Source organism: Elgaria multicarinata, chromosome 7, assembly GCF_023053635.1.
Source record: "Elgaria multicarinata webbii isolate HBS135686 ecotype San Diego chromosome 7, rElgMul1.1.pri, whole genome shotgun sequence".
Classification (NCBI taxonomy): domain Eukaryota; kingdom Metazoa; phylum Chordata; class Lepidosauria; order Squamata; family Anguidae; genus Elgaria; species Elgaria multicarinata.
The window spans coordinates 70,687,903-70,707,871 of record NC_086177.1 but is presented as its reverse complement, the minus strand read 5'-3'; the positions used below and the strand labels follow the sequence as shown (position 1 = coordinate 70,707,871).

The following is a 19,969-nucleotide window of genomic DNA, read 5'->3' as shown; positions in this document are numbered from 1 at the left end:
CATATTAACAACAATGATGGCAAAAAAGAATGGGTCCTCTTATGGATCAGCATCTAGTTAAAGAAGAAGAAACTGAGGTAGGAGTAAATGAACTGTTTTCTCAATGGAGGGAATTAATTTGTTGAGATGCAGTGGACCCGTGTTGTTTCTTAATTCATAAATGATCTATTCAAATTTTTCAATGTTGTGGAAAGCAGAGCTAACTACGAAGAGCTCCAAAATGATTTCTCCGAAGTGGGTGAAAGGAAACAAAAATGCAAATGAAATTTAGTATAAATACGGGAATAGTGATAACACATTGGTGCAAGCGATCCTAATGTCACAAATACACTGATGGTTCTGAACTGGTGATAACAGATCAGAAAAAGATTTTGGAATCATGGTGGATAGTTGAGTGAAAACATCAAAACAGAGTCTGGGTATAGTGGAATGGTCAAATTCCCTAGATTGTAAGAAAAAGGAATTGAAATTTTAAAAGACCATTATTATGCCATTATATAAAGCTGTGCTGTGACCATATTTGAAATACAACTTCAGCTGTCCATATCTAGGGAATACTGTATAGATGGGAAAGGTAGAGGAAGAGGGGAAACCAAAATGATGAAGTGGCTGGAGTAAATTTTCTCTGAGGGAACAGCTGAAGTAGTAGTTGTTGATTTTAGTGTAGAATAAGCAGGATTATTATAGAGATCAATTATGCAAGGTGTGGAGAAAGTAAACAGTCATTTTCCCCGTTTGTCATAATACTAGAACTTGGAGTTTGCCAGCAAAATTGAATGGCACAAGATTCAGACTAGACAAAAGAAAGTACATCTTCAGACAAAACATAATTAATTTACAGAATTTGCTATCAGAAATTGCAATGATTTTATCACAAAATGTAGAGATTGGACGAGTTTGTGGCAGGTGCACTTATCAACAGAATCATTCTCATGGAACCTTTGAGAAATTACACTTCTGAATTTGTTGGGGGTAAATCTTAGGAGAACGCTGTTGGCCTCATGCCTTGCTCATTGGCTTTTCTAGAAACGTCTGCCTACCCACACTTTGGAAACAGGATACTGGACTCAGTTGACACTTGTTCTGATCCAGCAGCTTTCTTTTTATGTTAGTGTTCAGAGTTTTTTTTTGCCTTTAAGTACTATTTTGCCTTTATATACTGTCATTTTCTGAATAGTTGTATCTTGTGTTTTGTTGCCTGAAGACTCAGTTTCTTTCCAGAGAGATAGCCATATTTGTTGCAGCAAAAGCAACAGACACGATTCAAAGATGTATGGCACATGTCTTGTGGCATAGGTTTTCATAAACCATGGCCTCCTTTGTCAGATGCATGAAGCTGTCACCTACGTCGATAGGCATATATATGCATTATCAGGGAGAAAGTGTGTGTGTGCGCGCGTGTGTCTGTGTTGTTTTTTAAAAACAAAAACAAATTGTGATCAAAGGATCAAGCAATGTATGGATATCAGATTACTCTGCAGAGCACTGATAAATACGTAAATGTGGTTGTAACCCTGACAAGTTGCTTCTGGTGACAGATAGGCATGGCAAACTCCTTCGTGTAAATCTCTTTGTCAATATTTCTTTGTAACTGGAAACAGTGTGCTCATTGTTTATTCATAAAAACCTTCACATTTCTTTTACTAATTTTCTCAATTATACTGTTTTAACTTTTTATTCTTATTAGACTACTGATCATGATACAGGGTTTCTTAAATCCTCCTTCTTTCCTCCTAACTGCTGCCTTTTCTTTCTCTTTCTCTTTCCTTTATTCTTGTGTAGGCCTGACCAAAGATGGCAATAATGAAAATATTGATTCACTTGAGGAAGTCCTTAATATTTTAGCAGAGGAAAGTTCAGATTGGTTTTATGGTTTCCTCTCATTTCTCTATGATGTAATGACTCCTTTTGAAATAATAGAAGAAGAAGAGAGCGATGCAGCAGATGATGTTGATGGTACGTCACAGAATGAAGGGGTTCAGGGGAAAAAGACTTGTGTTATTGTAGATTTACAGAACCAGTGACTTCAGTTCAAGGACCAAGTTCATGGATTTGTGGAAATGTCCATGGAATTATCAAATTGCACCAGGGTGCTGGGGTTAAATGGGGCAAACCCTTCTAATGGACATATCAGCCATATGATGTAGATTCAATTGCCCAAAAGCCTTTTAGAAAATAGCGGTTTAGAGACAGACACATTTGTCACTAGTAAGACATTTGTCACTACTAAGGCAAAAGTGTCTTCAGTAGTGTGACTGATTTCTGTATGACTTTGCTTCAGTTTGTGCATTCTTAGTACTAACCTGCACAAGCACTACGGTAGTAACCTATACTATTAACCCTTAAATGGTTCATCTTTCTAACAGAACTATTAACTGATTGTAGACTATTCTGGCATGATTGACAAATAGTGTATATATTTATATTTTAGATTTTAATATTCTGCCTACTATAGCATTACATAAGAAAACCATTATTGAAATTATTTGAATTTGCTACAAATTATTAGTCCTTCGTTTTCTGGTTTCTTAGATGATTTTATATACTTATGGAACTGAATATTCAGAACAGTTGTTAAAATTTATTATTAGATTAATAAACCCATTTACTATATGAAAGAAATAGCATGCAATTCTTATTGTATATTTTGAAATCGAGATGTCAGTTACTTTTTTCTTCATATACTACTCACTTCTCAAAGGCAATTTTGTTTGTAAGAATTTAGTAGACATTTTAAGAAAGCAGAAACCTGAAAATATGTATTTCTCCTGTAATGTTGAACTAATTAAAACATAATCAATACAAACTGTCTTCTAAAGTGAATGGCTGACTTGGGTTTGGTTCCCCCCCTCCCCCGCCTGCTCCTATCTTGGACCTGTTTTGAGGCGATTGATTATACAGATACCCCAAATCAGTAATTTCCATGCCCATGTTTCTGTGCACCATCTTACCCTTCTGGAACAGGTGTACATGCAAAAAGTTTCTGGGTGGAAGGGGAAGATCTGGTGCCTGCACTGCATGTTTTCTGCTGAACATGCTCATCCTCGTTTGATGTGATGTTGCTGATCAAGGCATAGTCTTAGAATGAGTGGATGAGGCAGTGGCAGCTTTTATTACTCATGCTAATATTGGTGTGAGAATAATGTCCACAGCCTGAAGAAGAGATCTGTGAATTTTCAAAGCTTGCCTAACTTGATAATACTGCAGAAATAATGCTGAAAAGCCACTTTTTGTTTTGCACAAACTTCTGCTTGCTTCACTGTGATGCTGATGTGTTAATGATTTGCAGGAAAAAAACTTTTTTATTTTATTTTATTCAAATCAAAATACATAAGCTGAACCCTGGATTTCTGTGACCACCTTCAACTGTGTCTGATGCAAAGCATGTTCTCTGTACCCCAACCCTGTTCCCTGTAGAATAAGTTTCAACTGTTGGGTATAACCATTGTAGAAATATCTAAAAGCAGCTATTAATTTGTTGGTTAATATGGTATGCTTTGTATCTTCAGATGTAATGGAATATTTTAACTATAACTTTGGGAAATCATAGTATTATGCGCAAACAGAAGGTGACTTGTAAGAAACTGACCATCATAGCGCAGTTGGAACATTATTTGCTAATAAAGTTTCTAAATTCCTGACAGTATACATTAAGGTTGTTTAGTTGATTCATACTCATGTGTTACCCATTGTGTGAGGGGGGAGAGTGGAGATGTGCTTGTTAGCCTCACCCTCTCAGTCATGTTCTTGCTGTCCTCCCCTAGTAGAGGGAAAGGTTTGAAGCAGGACATCTGCTTTATGTTGGTATGCACATGATTTAGAACCCTGTGCATTCAAGAATCTAAATCTCATAGGTAGCCAACACACATACAGCAAGCCCCCCCCTTTCATACATCTTCCCAACAAAGGGCAGTGTGTTGCGTGTGTGGGGTGTGTGGGGGTGATGGAGAAGGTGGGGCTATCAAGTGCAGCTCAATTCTCTGCTCTTCATGTGATGTCAAACTCATGAATTTGAACACTTGAACAGTGTTGTGTTTCTCACTTCAAAATGGATGCTATCCACAACTTGGCAACTAATCATCCAGGACTTCTGCGAAGTAGTCACCCTGCAATATTTGTTGTTTTTGCAGAATTGTGATATTTGTCAATTTGTGAAGCCATGATGAACTAGTGTCTCCTACCCTAGAAAATAGTGTGCTTCAGCTGACCAAAGTGTTATGCTATAAACTCACTATTTGAGAACCCTATTACTGAGGGATATAATGTAATTCTTGATAGAAATGTGTTTAATAGTTACAAATATCTGTACTGGATGTGATATATAAAGTATGTTGTTCAATGTGATTTATGCCATATCTAATAACAGTAAAGGTTTAGCTGTGCGGTTAATTTCAAAGATGAGAATAATAATTGTCTATTACTAGTTTAAAAAAATATCTTTGGTAACATCTGTTTCAATCTGAATTTTTTATGTTAACAAGTTTGTTTTTAATGTCACATGTTTTTTAAGCTTCTAAAAAAATGTTCTGGACCTTTAATAGTACTGGCACATTCCTTTGATGAAAATGTAAAACTTCAGACATGCCTCAGGTAACTTGCTTTTTGATCTGCTCAGTATTTGTTTGTTTCTTAAAAAGAAAGAAAAGAAAAGGGGAAATATAGCATTTTTACCATAGCAGAATAGATGTGTATTGTGTTTTAGATTTAAAATGATACAGACGTGCATATACATTGACTAATTTTTATGAAAAAAGTATTTTAATGTATTATTCTTGTGAATATTATACTGTGATCCAAAAAGACCTAAGTTTGGTGATGCCAAGGGATCAGTCCTGAGGGATTTTCCCCCTCTGGAAAAGCAGACTTATACCTTATATTGCAAATTACTTTTCAAACCGCCCTTAGTTTGCGTAGCAGGCTTCTGTTCATGAAACAAAAGCCAAATCCTCCATGGATGCAGAGAAGTTGTTGCATGGTTCCTTGTATTTTTTAAAAAGTATTTGAATTCTTTGAATACTAATTATATTGGGTTGGACAAGTAGAATTCTGCTTTTGCAGTACGCTTCACATTCTTCCCTGCAGCTCCTCCCCATATATGTCCCAAATCTGCTCTGGAGGTTCCCCCAGCCCTCTGGAAAAGATTTTGCAGCTGCTTTCCAGGAGGAAGGAGAAATCCATTCTGCTTGTGGATTCCGTTCTGTTAGTAGATGGACCAGCATTGGCTCCCACTCATTGTATTGAGGAAGTCTATGAATGTCCAGTATGATTTGTACAGAATATATAACTCTTTCTATAGTTACCTTCACTTGTATCCCTGAAAATTCATGTTGTTACACCATTTCCATGCTAAAGCAAGTGAATCAGTTGAATGGCAAGGAGAAGTTATTTATAACACCAGTATGTTGCTTATAGCTGAATGATTAATATATAAGGATTTAACTTCATCTAGACGCTCTAAATTCAAGTCTTCAGGGCTTGGCAAATTACATCTGCAGGTCCTTTTCGTCCTGTAGGATGCAACGTCAGAGCCTATAATGTCTAATTTTTGGAGAACAGGTGAAATGCTGTGAGATTGGAGGCAGAAAAATATTGTCCCCATCTTCAAAAAGGTGAAAAAAGAGGATCCAGGCAACTATCAACCAATCAGCTTGTCATTGAGACTTGGAAAATCTCTAGAATAAATCATTAAGCAGGCAGTCTGTGAGCTTTTAAGAGAAAAAACTATGATCAGAAAGAGTCAGCATGGATTTCTCAAGAATAGCTAACCAACCTTATCTTCTTTTTTGATAGTTACTAGCTGGATAGATCAGGCAATCCTAAGGATATAGTACATCTGGCAAGCTGGTAAAAATATGGGCCAGGTTTTGTCAGACCTCAGGCTTGCAGGCTCTACTTAGTTTTTTACTAGAACCCTGAGATCTACCAACCAGAGCCTGGTGCTTTAAAATTAAAGCACTTGTAGCCCAGGAATTTGTTTTGATTACCTGAACTGAATGGAGCTCACAAAAATCCACTTGCCCTTACCCTAATCTTTGTTCATTCCAGCAATATAATTTGGTGTTGGGGGAGGGGGAAGAGTCATTTTGTTGCATCAAAATGGCAGTCACAAATCCACGCCGATCACCAGTAGATAGAAATTTACCTTCTGCCCACCCCTAAAATAGACTGCTGCTGTTAAGTGGATTTGTAACTGGTTGATGGACTGTATGCAAAATAGAGTTCTCATCAAATGTTCCTAAACCTGGAGAGAAGTGACAAATGGGGTGCTGCAGGGTTCTGTCCTGGGCTCAGAGCCATCTAATATCTTTATTCGTGACTTAGACAACGGAATAGAGGAGATGCCCATCAAATTTATGGATGACACCAAAATGGGTTGGATAGCTAATAGCTTAGAACAACCTTTTTTCTCCTGAGGGGAGACGGCAGGTGGTGATGGCAGCAGAACGGGTGCTGTGTACTGGCAGTGGGTCTCCCCTGCTTCTCACTCATGCACAGTCTTCTCCCTGCCCCCACAGAAACACTTCTCTACTCGCTTTCCTCTCACAAACAGATCCCTCTCTTTCATACACGTGTACATGCATGTTCCCCTTCCCTCCCCCTTTCACCATAGGAGGATAAGGATCTTATAACTCACCTTCCTAGGCATATAGGTTTTTCTTTTCCTTGCTAGAAGAGGCAAGGTGGCAAACTGATTAATAATATTGATGTAATGACAGAATTACCTTCTTAAGAGAAATCATAGCAGGCTAGAGTGGCAAAAGGCAGTCTAGTCCTCCATGCTTTGTGGTTTCCCTCAATGTTATTCTTCAGAGAGAAACCACAGGTTTTGGTGGGCTAGAGTGGCAAAATGTCCATTTTGGGTTCCAAAGGAAAACAGCTATAGCAGAAGAAGTACAGATAGGGGAATTGCGTTGGGGGGCTTGGCACCTGCTGGCCACGGGCATATGTTGCCCGCGCCTACCTTAGAAGATAGAAACAGGATTCAAAATGATCCTGACAGATGGAGAACTGAGATGAACCAATTGCACAAATACAGGATGGGTGGCATCTGGCTTGACAGCAGTACGTGTAAATAGGATCTCAGTAGACTACAAGCTAACCATGAGCCAGTATTGTAATGTGGCGGTGAAAAGGGGTAATGCAAGTTTATGTTGCATCAATAGAAATATAACACCCAGATTGTAAGAAGTAATGGTACTATTTCATTCTGCTTTGGTCAGAACGTATCTGGAATATTGCAGCTTAAGAAGGATGTCAACTAACTGGAATGTGTCCAGAAGAGGGCAACCAAGGTGATAAGGGAACTGGAGAACAAGTCCTATAATAAAAGGTTGAAGGAGTTCTGTGTGTTTGGCCTGGAGAAGAAACAAGAGTATAATAAACAACATAATAGCCATTTTCAAATATTTGAAGGACTATCTCATTGATGTTACAGAAAAATTGTTTTCCATTGCTCCACAGGGGTAGGAGTCAAATCAACATATTCAAAATGGATTTTTATACTTAACATTAGGAAAAACTTTCTGATGGTATGAGCTGTTTACCAGCAGAACAATCTGCCGTGAAAGGTGATGGACAGTGCTTTGCTAGAGGTTTGTAAGCAGAGGCTAGATGGCCAATGGTCGGGGATGCTGCCCTGCTTGATTTCCTGCATTGGTTGGGAATTAGGCGAAATGACCTTTGAGGGGGTTTTCCCAACTAAATCTTCTAACTTGACTATTCTTAAGAATTACGATGTTGTCGTGTTGGCTACGTAAAACTAACATGTTTTAGAAATAGGTTTAGATTTCCCTTCTTTAAAAACAAAACAAAACACTTTGTGTCAAACTTATACTTCAGCATTCCCAGGGTGGCTTATAAAAGAGTAAAAATACAACTATTACAAAACAATAAAACAGCAGTATAATGTAAGATAAAAGACCCAATCAATCAAAAAGAACAACTTAAAATAATCAGAACTCCCACTGTTAGTAATGTTAAAAAGCCTTGAAAAGCAAGTGGTAGTTTCTGTTGGCAGATTGCTTTTAATAACGTAAAAAGTTATTGTACTTTAACTGCTTAATAATAATCTTTTCTATTTTGATCTCGTCTATTGTTCAGATCCACTTATTGGATTACTTATTAATATCCAGCATTGTCAGAGTGACTTAATAGTTTAAAAGTTTGATTATCTCCCTCCAACCAACATGGTTATCACTTAGGCAGTATGTAAACATAATAACTTTCTGCTAAAGCACACAGGGTGGTTTAAAGCTTAAAATAATGGCTTACAATCTAAGAGACGTGATCCAAAAATAAAAAGGAATGAGTGAAAAGGAAAATAGGCAAATTTAGAAGATACCAACTTTTTCACGTTTTTACATAACAGTGCTTGGATTATCGGGGGAATTGGGAAACCCTTAAAAAAATTCTACAAGCTCCAGTCCCTAACTTCTTCTCCTACAGCCCAATTGGAGTCATATCATGGCTGCCCTACACCCTTCTGAAATCAATAGCTGTAATTCAAGCACTGATTAAATAATGAAGTTTCACAATGACAGGGTTGAATGGTCACTGCGTGAGGCTGTTTGGGGAAGGGGAGGAGTCAAATGGCAGTTGATCCCAGTCAAGCTAATGAGAGGGCGTCTAGCTGCGTCACTTATCCCTCTGAGGAAGCCAGGTGGAACGTTTTGAGCATATTCATGTGGTCAGGGTATCAGGATCCTGAACAGTTCTTGTTCATATGGCAAAGCTGCCCCTTTTATATGATTACTGTGTGCAATGGTTAACAGGTTACTTCGCTATTAAATTTTGAACTCAGTCCACATCAGTGTATGTTACAAGTATCTTATTGTATTGTATAAAATATCTCATCTACAAATATAACAGTGTAATTCAAAATCTAATTGTTCCCAGTCTCTTTCACCCATTCCCCCTGTCCGGTCCTCTAAATTACCCTGTCATTACATTCACATATCCAAGGTTGAGGGACCTAAGGGATTGCTTACACAAATCTCTTCCCACATTCAATGAACCTGCAGAAGGGTTTGCAGGGCTACAGAAGTTAGGCCTGTATACTGCTGGAACTGCACGCCCTTCCCCTCAACTAATGTCCATTGGACATTCATGAGAAGTTCTTTACAAAGGTACGCAAGGAGAGCTCCTATATATGAGGAGGGATCCTGTGCAATCATATCTCTTCTTTTCATGTAGGACATTTCTGCACATACATCTGTATTTGCAGGAACTCCTTATTGTGAACATCCTTTAGAGTTTGGAAGGGGAGAGGTGGTGCATACTTCTGGCAGTGAATGGCAGCCCATAAATGCTTCTTCACATTCACTGAAGGATTTGTGTGACAATCTGGAAAGTATGGTATGAGAATGATTTAGCTGTTATATGAACATGTGTAGCATGTTTTAGTTTAGTACTAATTTGTGCAGGGAACAGTGAGCTAACTAGTGGAGCTAAAAGTTACTACTCTCTGTGAAAATGAGTCTTTATCTTTATGAATAATGTATTTTGTAAGCATCATGCGTCTCTTTTTCCAAAGTAAAGTCTATGAAAAAATTCTTAGAAACAGATGGTCCTTGGTTTAAATATTATAGCAAGAAATGATCTCAAAGTCCTCCACAGGAAGAACCTGATCTTGTTCTTGGTTACTGGAGAAACTCTCAGGCTAATCCAAAGTTGAGAAATGGATAACATATTACAATTTAAAGAAAGGTCCTTTTAATTCATATCTATCTCTTAACTTTGTTATGCATAAACGATACTATACTTGCTTACACCTGACAGTTTGCAAGCCAGATACCTATGAACAATTTCCAGTTAGTATATCCAGCTAATGTCTCTCACCAGCTTTCCAAGTGTAAATGTCACAATCTTTCACAACTACCACACACACAGGCTTTTGGCCCTAAGAACGACCCTTCCCCTAAAATGACAATACAATTAAAACCACAAAAGGCAAGTGAAATGAGTCCATAGCTGCTAAGATTAAAATATATTAAAAGCTTGGGCCAATTCTCTGTGTTATGTCTTGCTATTTTAAAATTTCATTTAAGCTTGGTTGAATAGAACACTCCAGAAAATAATAATGGGGAGTTATAAATATTTTTAAGTACTGATGAAAACTTGCCATTTCACACTGACAAGTCTTGTATTTTTGTTTAGTGTCTGTGTCTTAAAAACGTAAAATAATACTTGCAACCCATTTTCATCTTACCAAAATCAGGAGAGTCACCTGGAGGGGTTGTCAAGAGAAAAGCTAAAGTCAAAGGTACTTTGTTACCGGAGCCGTAGTGATCTTTATTGCACATTGATTTGTAATGCCTGAAATGCATGTGTTTTGCCATCTTGATAAAAGTGCCTACTAATTCTCAAGGCTGTTTGTACCAAACAGGAACATGACATAGTTCATTCAAAATGTATGGGAAAAAGTATCAAGCAGTAGGTTAGGGTGCACTTTAGTACCCCATATAATACTTCTAAGCACTTCTGCCTCAATCCAGCTATATGCATATGGAAGTAGGCTTTTATGCACATATTTCTGATGGATGGGGAATTCAGCGTGCAAATGGATGCAGTTCTTTATCCTGATGTAGGTGCCTGGACTGTGTATGTTGCCAGGTTCAAATACAAAAATTGGATTCCTACTAATCAACCACCAGGGAGGGAAAGCATGACTCTGGATTCGGTCTTCCTGGTCCTAGTCAAATACCTTACAGGCAGAATTCTAACTGTTTTTTTCAGCTCTGCACACAGATTACAGGCTGCTGAGTGCATTGTTTTGAATCAAAGCTTTTGGGCAAACTGTTTAATCATTTGTATAGATAAGGTCTCCAGACTCTGCATGGCAAATGAAAAACAGTATATGGCTTTCATATGTTGGGCCTTCATCATTTAATTTAACTGCCCATATCTACCTATTGAAGGAGGAATATAGTTAGGGTTGTTCCTTTTTTTATATATTTACATTGTAATACCTATTAATCTCAGGGATTTTGTAATCTTGCCATTCTTTAAGTTATTTTCAGTGCATGATTCTTTTGCTGTGACAAATATAAATATAAGTGAAAATAGTTTATTGATTGCCCACTGATCGACATAAACAAAGTGAAAATCCCTAAAGCTATAATTACTAAATGCATTTTATATAACTGTCCTTCATAAATGCATTCATTTTTTTCATTCTTAAAATTGGTGTCCAAGAGAGCAGTTGAGGGGGAAAAGTTGTCTAAGGGAGGGACTAGGTTGTGCCATGGCAATAGTGGTTCCCAACCCCATGATTGCTGGGAGAATATGAGTGTGGGTGGGAGCTTGGAGGGAAAGGCCAGCTAGAAGGGGTCCTTTCCTCATAAATCTATTTATTCCTCCTAAATCTTCTCTGAAAATAAGAACAAAAGAAGGGCCATGCTGATCAGACCAAGGGTCCATCTACTCCAGCACTCTGTTCACACAGTGGCCAACTAGCCGTCGGCCAGAGATGAATAAGCAGGACATGGTGCAACAACACCCTCCTGCATGGCTGTCTTTCCTTTAGCTGAACTCCCAGTTTTGGTGTCCAGGGGCGGGATGAAACTGCTCAAAGTGGACATTTCCAGGATAAGAATTATGCATCTCCCTCTGTGAATTCTCCCCCACCCCATCGTTCCCTTGTAATGCCTAGCAAGGCCCTGAACCTTAAAGCTAGGAAGCATGTGTGTGTGTGTGTGTGTGTGTGTGTGTTTGTGTTTTGATGCTCTTTGCATGGCAACTACTATTTGATTGTATTTAGACTTGATTTAAACTGTACTTTGAAATAACTGGGTATTTTCATGCTAATCGTGTAATTGTTCTGAATTTTGAGGAAGATGTTTTGGTATTGGAATGAAAGGCTAGAATTTTTCACCCCTTCCTTTCAATAATGATCTCTTTCAGAATAACTTGTTCAGTTTGAATCAGAAACTTTACAGATATACACATTCCCCAGAATTATTTTTGCAAGCTTATGTTTCACAGTAATTTTCAATATTTGTAAATTCCAGAGCTCTTTGTAGAAATAAATATACTGCTGTAGGCCAGCACTTCACTTTGGAGCACACCAGCTTCCCAGTTAAAATACATATTAATTTTTAAAATTTGGAGGTATACAGAGCCTGACAGGCACATAGGGAGGTGTCTGTTGGGGACTTCAGCCTTAACATCTTCTAAATTAGAGTTAAAACTATTTAAATTCAGTTCAGTGTATGATTGCACTGGTTTCATTTATCTACTTCAGCCTGCCAAAATTCATCAAATGCCATAGTGTTTAGAATAATAATAGTTATGCTGATTATAGATCTCTTGTATTTTAGAAACCTACATTTGTATTCAGCAGTGCATTGTTTATTTTGTAAAAGTAATGTAAGTTTTTAAGTTCTAATTTCATCAAATAGTATGGTAACTTCTTAATCTGTTGGCCACTGAATAATTTCTTAATCATCCGTGTATATATTTATTTAAGAAATGTATGCCCTATCTTACTGCACAGAGCCTCCGGGGCAGCTTATGAACACAATTAACCGTTTAAAAGTGAACGGCATCTAAGAACTGACTAAAAATCAACAAAGAAAATCAACAGAAACCATCATTGTAGCAATAAAAAAATCGGAGGCTGAGTTTAAGTAGTGTCAAAAGCTTAGGAAAATAAAATAGTTTTCACTTCATGTGTAAGAAGTTAAGAAGTAGATAGCAGAAAAATATGTCCCTGGTAGTGGAGGTAGCTTGAGCAGGGTGGTACAAAACAAGCACTTTGAATTGTACCTGGAAACAAACAGCCATTGGAAAATCCTTTGAAACTGCTGAGATACAATCCATGCCAAAAGTATGCAGTTAATCACCCTGCAATGTTCTGAATATGTACTAATAGTAATTTGCATATATTTTTTCATGGGCAGTTTCATGGTCTAGATGTTACCAAGGCATGAATAGCTGTGGCAAAATTTTAATTTACTGCTTAGAATAGAAAACCCTTAAACTGGTAGTGAAATAACCTCAGTGGTTATCACTGAGGTTATGTTTCTCCAGAAAATTGAAAAAGGGATAAGCTAGAATTTAATGCTATTTTGCTACTACTAATACTGTGTGGTCAAGTTCTTTTGAAGTGGAGACCTGAGTTTGTGATCTGAAGCTGGAATGGAAATAGTGTGCTTGGTTTACTAAAATCTAGTCTCTTAATGTATATTCTTTAATGAACATTTCCCCTTTTTTAAATGGAAAAAATGAAAAAGAGATCAAAGAATCAGCCAAAAAAGTGAAAGAAAAGCAAGAATTAAAGAAGGAAGCCAAAGATGAAGAAAAGAAGAAAACTAAGAAAAAAGCTGATGACTTGGACAGAAAAGATAAGAAAGTTGTTGATGATAAATCAAAGAAAGAATCTGACAGAGTTAAGCGAGACAGAAAAGCTGAAAAGGAGAGATCAGGGTTAAACAAAAATCTTAAAAATAAAGAGATAAAAGAATCGGCAAGTGGCAAAGATAAAGAAGTAAAAAAGATAGCTAAAAGCCTTTCTAAAGTATCTGATAATTCAGCAAAGGATGAAGAGAAGAGAAAAAAGTAAAGTAATACTATTTTTCATAACTGAATGTTGCTTCAGTCAAACCAGACAGCAAGAAAACTAATGTTCTCTAAGGCAATTTGGCTTGATCTTCTTAAAATAAAAAAGGCTACACAATCATTTGCACAAATAGCCTTAGTATATGTATGAATTTATAAACATGCAGTAAGACAGAGTGCTATGAAATTCCAGTTTGTACATAGTGTATCTGATCATGTCTCGTACATTCTCAGTGTACTTTGATCAGTTATATATTGAAATCTTGTTTTTGGTACTCAGTATGTCACACAAGGCTAATACACAAATAAAAGATTCAAATATTTCAAAGTGGTATTACAATATTTGCTTCACACTGGGAGTAAGAAGTTTTAGGGGAATATCAAGCAAAATCTGGGGCCAGTTCTCTATTTTAATTGTGTTCAAGGAACAAATATCCATTTCATAGACTTACTGCAGTGGAACATCTTATGACTTTGCATATTTCCTCTAGAAAATGTAACAAAGCAACTGTCCTCTAATCAAAAAGGAAATACATGGAACAATAAGAAATATGAAGGTATAAATAGAGCAATTAAGAGAAATGGACAATGAGTATAAAATGATTGAAATATTGACTTCAAATCATACTCTATTTTCATTTCTTTTCAGATAGAAAATTGGATGTACTATTCTTATTATCCCAGTTTTAAATACACAAACATTGAATAGAATCATTATTTCCAAAAAGAGACTTGGAATAAGAGCAAGTGACCTTTTAGAGCAGGTTTTAATTAAGAAAATCTGTATAGGGAAAAAGGTGTGTCAGAGAAAGCATGATGAAAAAAATAACGTGGGGAAAACATGAGCAGGATAATTTTTCTCAGGGTATGTGATCAGTGCAAGGTTTGACAGTACATGACTGTTTAGCTCTGTCGTTGCTCTTTGTTTACTAGTCTTACTATGCGGGATTAGTCACAATTTTTGACATGAAAATAAAAGCAACAGGTTCCAAAATGGTTCTGTAGTAATGCCACACATTTGTCAAGCTGATGAGACATTACGCTTTTGTATGATCACATGAAAAAACAATACTTACACATATGTAATTTAGGTTTTAAACAGCAATGTGGATGATGATCCCCTTTTATTCTGGGAACGTTTTCTCCATGTTGTATTTTGAAATGTACTTTTGAGCTGAGTTCACACAACACAATAACCCACCATGTGTAGGTTGTTGTTGAACCGTGGTTGTTGTGTTGTCTGAACACAGTGTGGTTTCTGCAGGAGGGTTATCGTGTTGTCTGAACACAGTGCTTTTTCCACAGGGTGAGTTATTGTGTTGTATGAATACAGCACGTTTTCTGTGGGGTTGCACGTCAACTGTATGGTGTGGCTTGTTAACAACCCAACAACAAGCCATGGGTCCTCAAGTTAGTTTTGTCAAGAAAAACAAATCACACTGCATGATTATCTAGCCACTCTGTGAACCTGCCTCTGGTGTATGCATTTTTATCCCATTAAGGCTTTCACTGTAATCAAAAGCTATTGTTGCTCATATCTCTCTCACCACAGAAATACTTAACATAAAACACAGAGATATCAAAGGAACACACAAACATAGGCTCACTATATACATACGTGTAATGTCACAGAGACCACATTGCTTAAAGATGAGGGTGGGGTCATAGATGGGGGTCAGCATTATTAGTGGCCAGACTTATCAATGTTTAGTTCAAAAAGAACGAGTAAAACACATTGAAGGGTTAGGGTCTTGGTTTCCCCATACCTGTGTCTTTGCAAATCCTCCTGTTTTAGGCACATTAATATAAACATGGCTCTCTGGGGAGCACAAAATTCACAGTATATTGTAGAAATTGGGAAGAAAGAGATACATCTAACTACGAACTTAAACCAGTTTTCCATGGTAGAAAGCCAATTTGCCTTGTTTACAAATTTAGAACGGTTTCACTGTTAGGACTATGCACACACATTGACGTCTGAATATTGTAGTTCTGTGAGAGGGGGAAATGATCTAGAACAGAATTCCCAGCAGCAGACCTCTAAAACTATAATTCCCAGGTTTCTTTAGTTAAGGTGTGGAGGGAAACAAGAGAAAACGGGGTGTCCCTGTCCACTGTTGGCATGTGGTCTCCAGCAGAGTACCCACAAGGGAATATGGCCCTCAACCCAAGGCAAACCTCTCCAGCTGAGCCCGCTCCTCACTTCCAGCTTATAATGCTCAGCGCTCCCTCTCTCACTCACCACTTCCTGCCCCTTTCCCTTTGTGAGAGCCCTTGGCAATTTGTAAACCATTTCAGCTTTTCCTGCCATCCCACAACATGGAAGCTTGGGAAAAGGAAGGGACTGGCAAAAGAGACTAATGATGGGGAGCTGCTGAACTTTGGAGAATTTTCTGGAAAAGCCAGAAGTCTTCCACAAAATTATGCAAAGAGGCTTGGAAAAAACTACCCCATTCTGGATTTAGGTGAGCATAGTTTGACCATCTCTGGCCCATTTAAAATTGTGTCTATTCCAGGTTGCCTTTTCCATTTGTGCAGGGACCAGTCAAGGAGGTATAATGGTCTCTAGGATCCCCAGCAAGTTTTAAAGGCCTCTTCTTAGTTATATTTTTGTAAAAACATGTTACAGTTACACTTTAATATCTCATAATTCTGACAATATTATCAAAAAAGGTCAAACTGTCAGTTTTTCTTTAAACAAAAGGGATTTGTACCTATGCATTTCTAGTACATTGGCGCATATCGTTGCTGGTTGTGCACACTGTGACTATTAATATGAACAATTGAGCCAGAAATATAGGTTCCTGAAAAACAATCTCGTGTGGTTTGAAGACGAGGATGGGTATTGGTTCCCCGATGCCTGAATTGGACCCCTATTGTGAGACTGCATAAAGTCCATGAGCAACGAGGCCTTCCTGCTTGCCTCTGCCTATACACATTTGGTTTACCAGCTAATGGCGTTCGTGCACAGAGATATAAACTCACAAACATTTAACTTTTAACCCTACAAAATGTGGTTTCAAGTTTATGCATATTCAGAAGTTGCAACTGGCCCATGGAGACTTTTTAGTGTACTTCATACTTTTAATTCACTATTTTTGAATTTAAATACAGGTTTAAAATGAACTGGGCTTCTTCTGAAAAGTTAATGCACATTTATTTTGCAATTTGGAATACAGGAGAGCATAATCATGCACATTCTTGAACAAAATAAGGCATTAAAGAATTTTTTGATAAACAATTCAGTTTCTTGGGAATCAGTAGAAAGTCTTAGTAGTTACCACACTTTGTTTCATACTGCTCAATGGGTCTTACTCCTAGGTAAGTGTGCATAGGATTCCAGCCTAAGGGCAAGATGCAGTCCAATACTACCATTAACATTCTGAATTATATGTGAACTGCTTAGAGATTTTATTACATTTAGCAGCAAATAAATAAAACGTGAATGATAGTCATGCCAGCTAATAGCATTTGCTGGCACGACAGGTTTTCTGGGGAAACTTGTTAAACCCAAATGCCATTGGTGTTGTACTAGAACTAGTTGACACTAGGGCACCTTCATTTATGTTAGCGGTAGTTTCACACTGAATACTGCCCCAAGTGTCCATTTAGTAAAATCACAGAGACTTATTCTCTATGGCACAATTGACTAGGAAATTCTGAATGTGCATTTGTGTACCTCCTATTTACTTCAGTAAGGCTTTATTATTAATTTATTACTGCATTTATGTCCTGCCCTTTTTCCTCAAAAAACATTTATTTAACATATGGTGCTGGAGATTTAATAATATACTTTTAAATAAAACAACAATAAAACCAAAATAAAATTAATACACCATGAAGTTTAGAATAAACACAAGAGCAAGAACATTCAATTATTTATTTGATACATTTATGTAACATGCATAAAATAGGTATTTGGTAGATTGTACTATTAGTAAATCTTCATATGCTGTAATGGGTATCCTACTGAAATATACCAAAACCACTCCTGAAGTATGCTTTTCATTACTTTTGAGTTGTGATGGACAACAACAAGCTCTAGGAGTTTCATTAGGTTGAAGTGGGCCCTGCCCAATGTAGATGTGGGGGCCTTTCTTATTAAGCACTACTCTGGCTGGGATTTGTTCCATGGTCTTGATGGAGCTTGTTGCGAAAGTAGTTGGGTTCACAGCAGAAATGAAATATTGCAAGTAGTCTTCTTCAGAGGGTACTAAAATAAAAGTATACATGGGTTTTATAGGAAGTAGCTGGAGCTGTCCACCATTCAAAAAACAAAAAAGTTTCAGACCATGGTTTCAACATTGGAAGGATCGAATAATGCAACTGGATTATGCTACTTTTGTGTGGAGAGCATAGTCTGTCTGACTAGTGGACTAAAATCTATTACCTGGTGTGATTTTAAGAAGGAAGGTCAGTATGGACTTGTCTTGTCTTTCAAGACTTATTTAACCCATAACGAGCCATGGTGCCCATGGGTGGCAGGTTGCTTATGCTTGGGGGTTGTGTTATGCAAACTCAACAAGTGTGGGTTAAGTGAGGGTTGTTTAACCCTTCTGTTACCCATCCACTCTGGGTTTGCACGACAACCCCCGAGTGGGGGGGTTTATATTCAAGGCAGCTGCTTGCACTGCTGCTTCACTGAAGGTTAAATAACCCACAGTGGGCTGTTGTGAGAACAGAGGCACTGTGTTTTGAGTTCCCCACAATTGCAAAGCAAGTTTGGGGTTTGGCACAAGAACTGCTTGAAGACAGATGGAAACAAAACCGATCATGTCTACCTTGGAGCAGTTTCCTTTTAAGCAATTTACTGCATCAAACCTACCAATCTTGGGTTTTTGGTTTTTTTAAAAAAAACATTGCATTTAAAGATCATTTGGGGACTTTAATGGAAGCTGGCATGCTTGAAGAGCTCTTTGCCAAATAATTTTAATTCGTGTATGGATGGTGTGTACTGTCATTTCTGGTGGCAGTACCTTTAGATTTGTGGTCTTTTTTCTCTTAGTGATTACCTAACAAAATCAAAATCTTGTACACTAAGTTTAGTAACTTTGTAACTAAACAATGCAGGACTTAAGGAAAGATCTGTCCCAGAACAAACAACAACAAGAGATGCTGAAGAGGTGATCCAACCTGTAAAGGAGCCACATGTGAGAACAGGTAAGTCCTTGCATAAATAAGATCACAGGCCAATAAACTCCACTCTTGTACTTTTGTGTGGGTGGAACACCTTCACAACATCTGATTTTCAACTACTAAAGTGCTCTGGGCTTGCTTTAAATGTGGGGTTTCCAACCCTTGTTGTAATACATCCCTATTCCATTATAATGTTTACTTCTACAGAAGTGCTTTTAGAATAATCACTTAAAGGTATCCATATGCATTATGTCATATCGGAATTTAGTCTACATTGAGCAGGGATGGGGAGCCTTGGCCCGTGACCTAATTCAACCCATGGAGATTCCCCATCTGACCTGTGGAGACTTGAACTCCCTTCCCAAACCCTGCCCCTGGAGGCTGGTGAGGAGAGGAATTTTTGCTGTTATCACTGATCAAGCATAACACTGGAGATTTCCCTTAGTATGCCACTCATCCTCCCAATTAGGAAGGCCAGTGGTGTGCTGAGTGCTTTGTCTGATCTGCACCCTCCTGAATGGGGAAAACTGTAAGGCATGTGAAGACTTCCCAGCCAAGACACTGGGTAAAGGAGTGCTCTTCCACCAGGTTGGAGGCCTGGCTTTGCTGCGTGTGGGCCTTCCCCACTGAGGGGGAAACACCTTCCATGAGCAGAGCCCTTCCAACCTTGAAAGGTGGACCCTGTATCCAACCCAGAGTCCATTCAGATGTAAAACTTCAGTATTTATGGCATTTTGTGTTGTGGCCATTGGAATCCTCCTTGGATGCCCATTTGTTTAATTGAATGGATTCTCTACATAACATTTCAGGCTATTCAAATGAAATATTAATAAGTCTAAAATATAAGTAGTTTTTCTGATAGATGCTCTTTTATTAACATGAAATGGAACTTTAAAAACAACTGAAACAATGCAACATTTTAAAATGTAGATTTATGCGAAGACCTGTTTTACAGCTCTTAATATATCCAATTATTTTCCTCCCTTTCAGAGCCTGAATATTGTAAAAAGAAATGGATGTCTTGTGTAATGGAGTGGGTCCCATTTTAAAACATGAGGTGCATGTTGCATCTGAAACATTAATAAGTTCCTTGTGCTTCATGTCTTTCTGGAGCATGTGCATGCCACTTCAAAACATGCCCAGACCAATGCATGCAACATAAAAGTTCATTATTACGTCATAAACACATCAGTTATTTCCCACACAGATGGATGCAAATAATTTTACACAGTTGAGTTTACAAATAGTAGCACTTGTAATTAGCTGTTTTCACTTG

General features: G+C 37.7%; 1 protein-coding gene across 3 annotated transcripts in view; it reads left to right on the top strand.

Moving 5' to 3' along the window:
* Positions 1 to 19,969, top strand: part of ASPH (aspartate beta-hydroxylase) — a 134,838-nt gene that overhangs the window by 28,776 nt on the left and 86,093 nt on the right. For all 3 annotated transcript variants that reach the window (XM_063130776.1, XM_063130775.1, XM_063130777.1), the window contains one exon: positions 18,628 to 18,717. In XM_063130776.1, the coding sequence (XP_062986846.1) occupies positions 18,628 to 18,717 (90 nt within the window). The remainder of the gene's footprint in view (positions 1 to 18,627; positions 18,718 to 19,969) is intronic.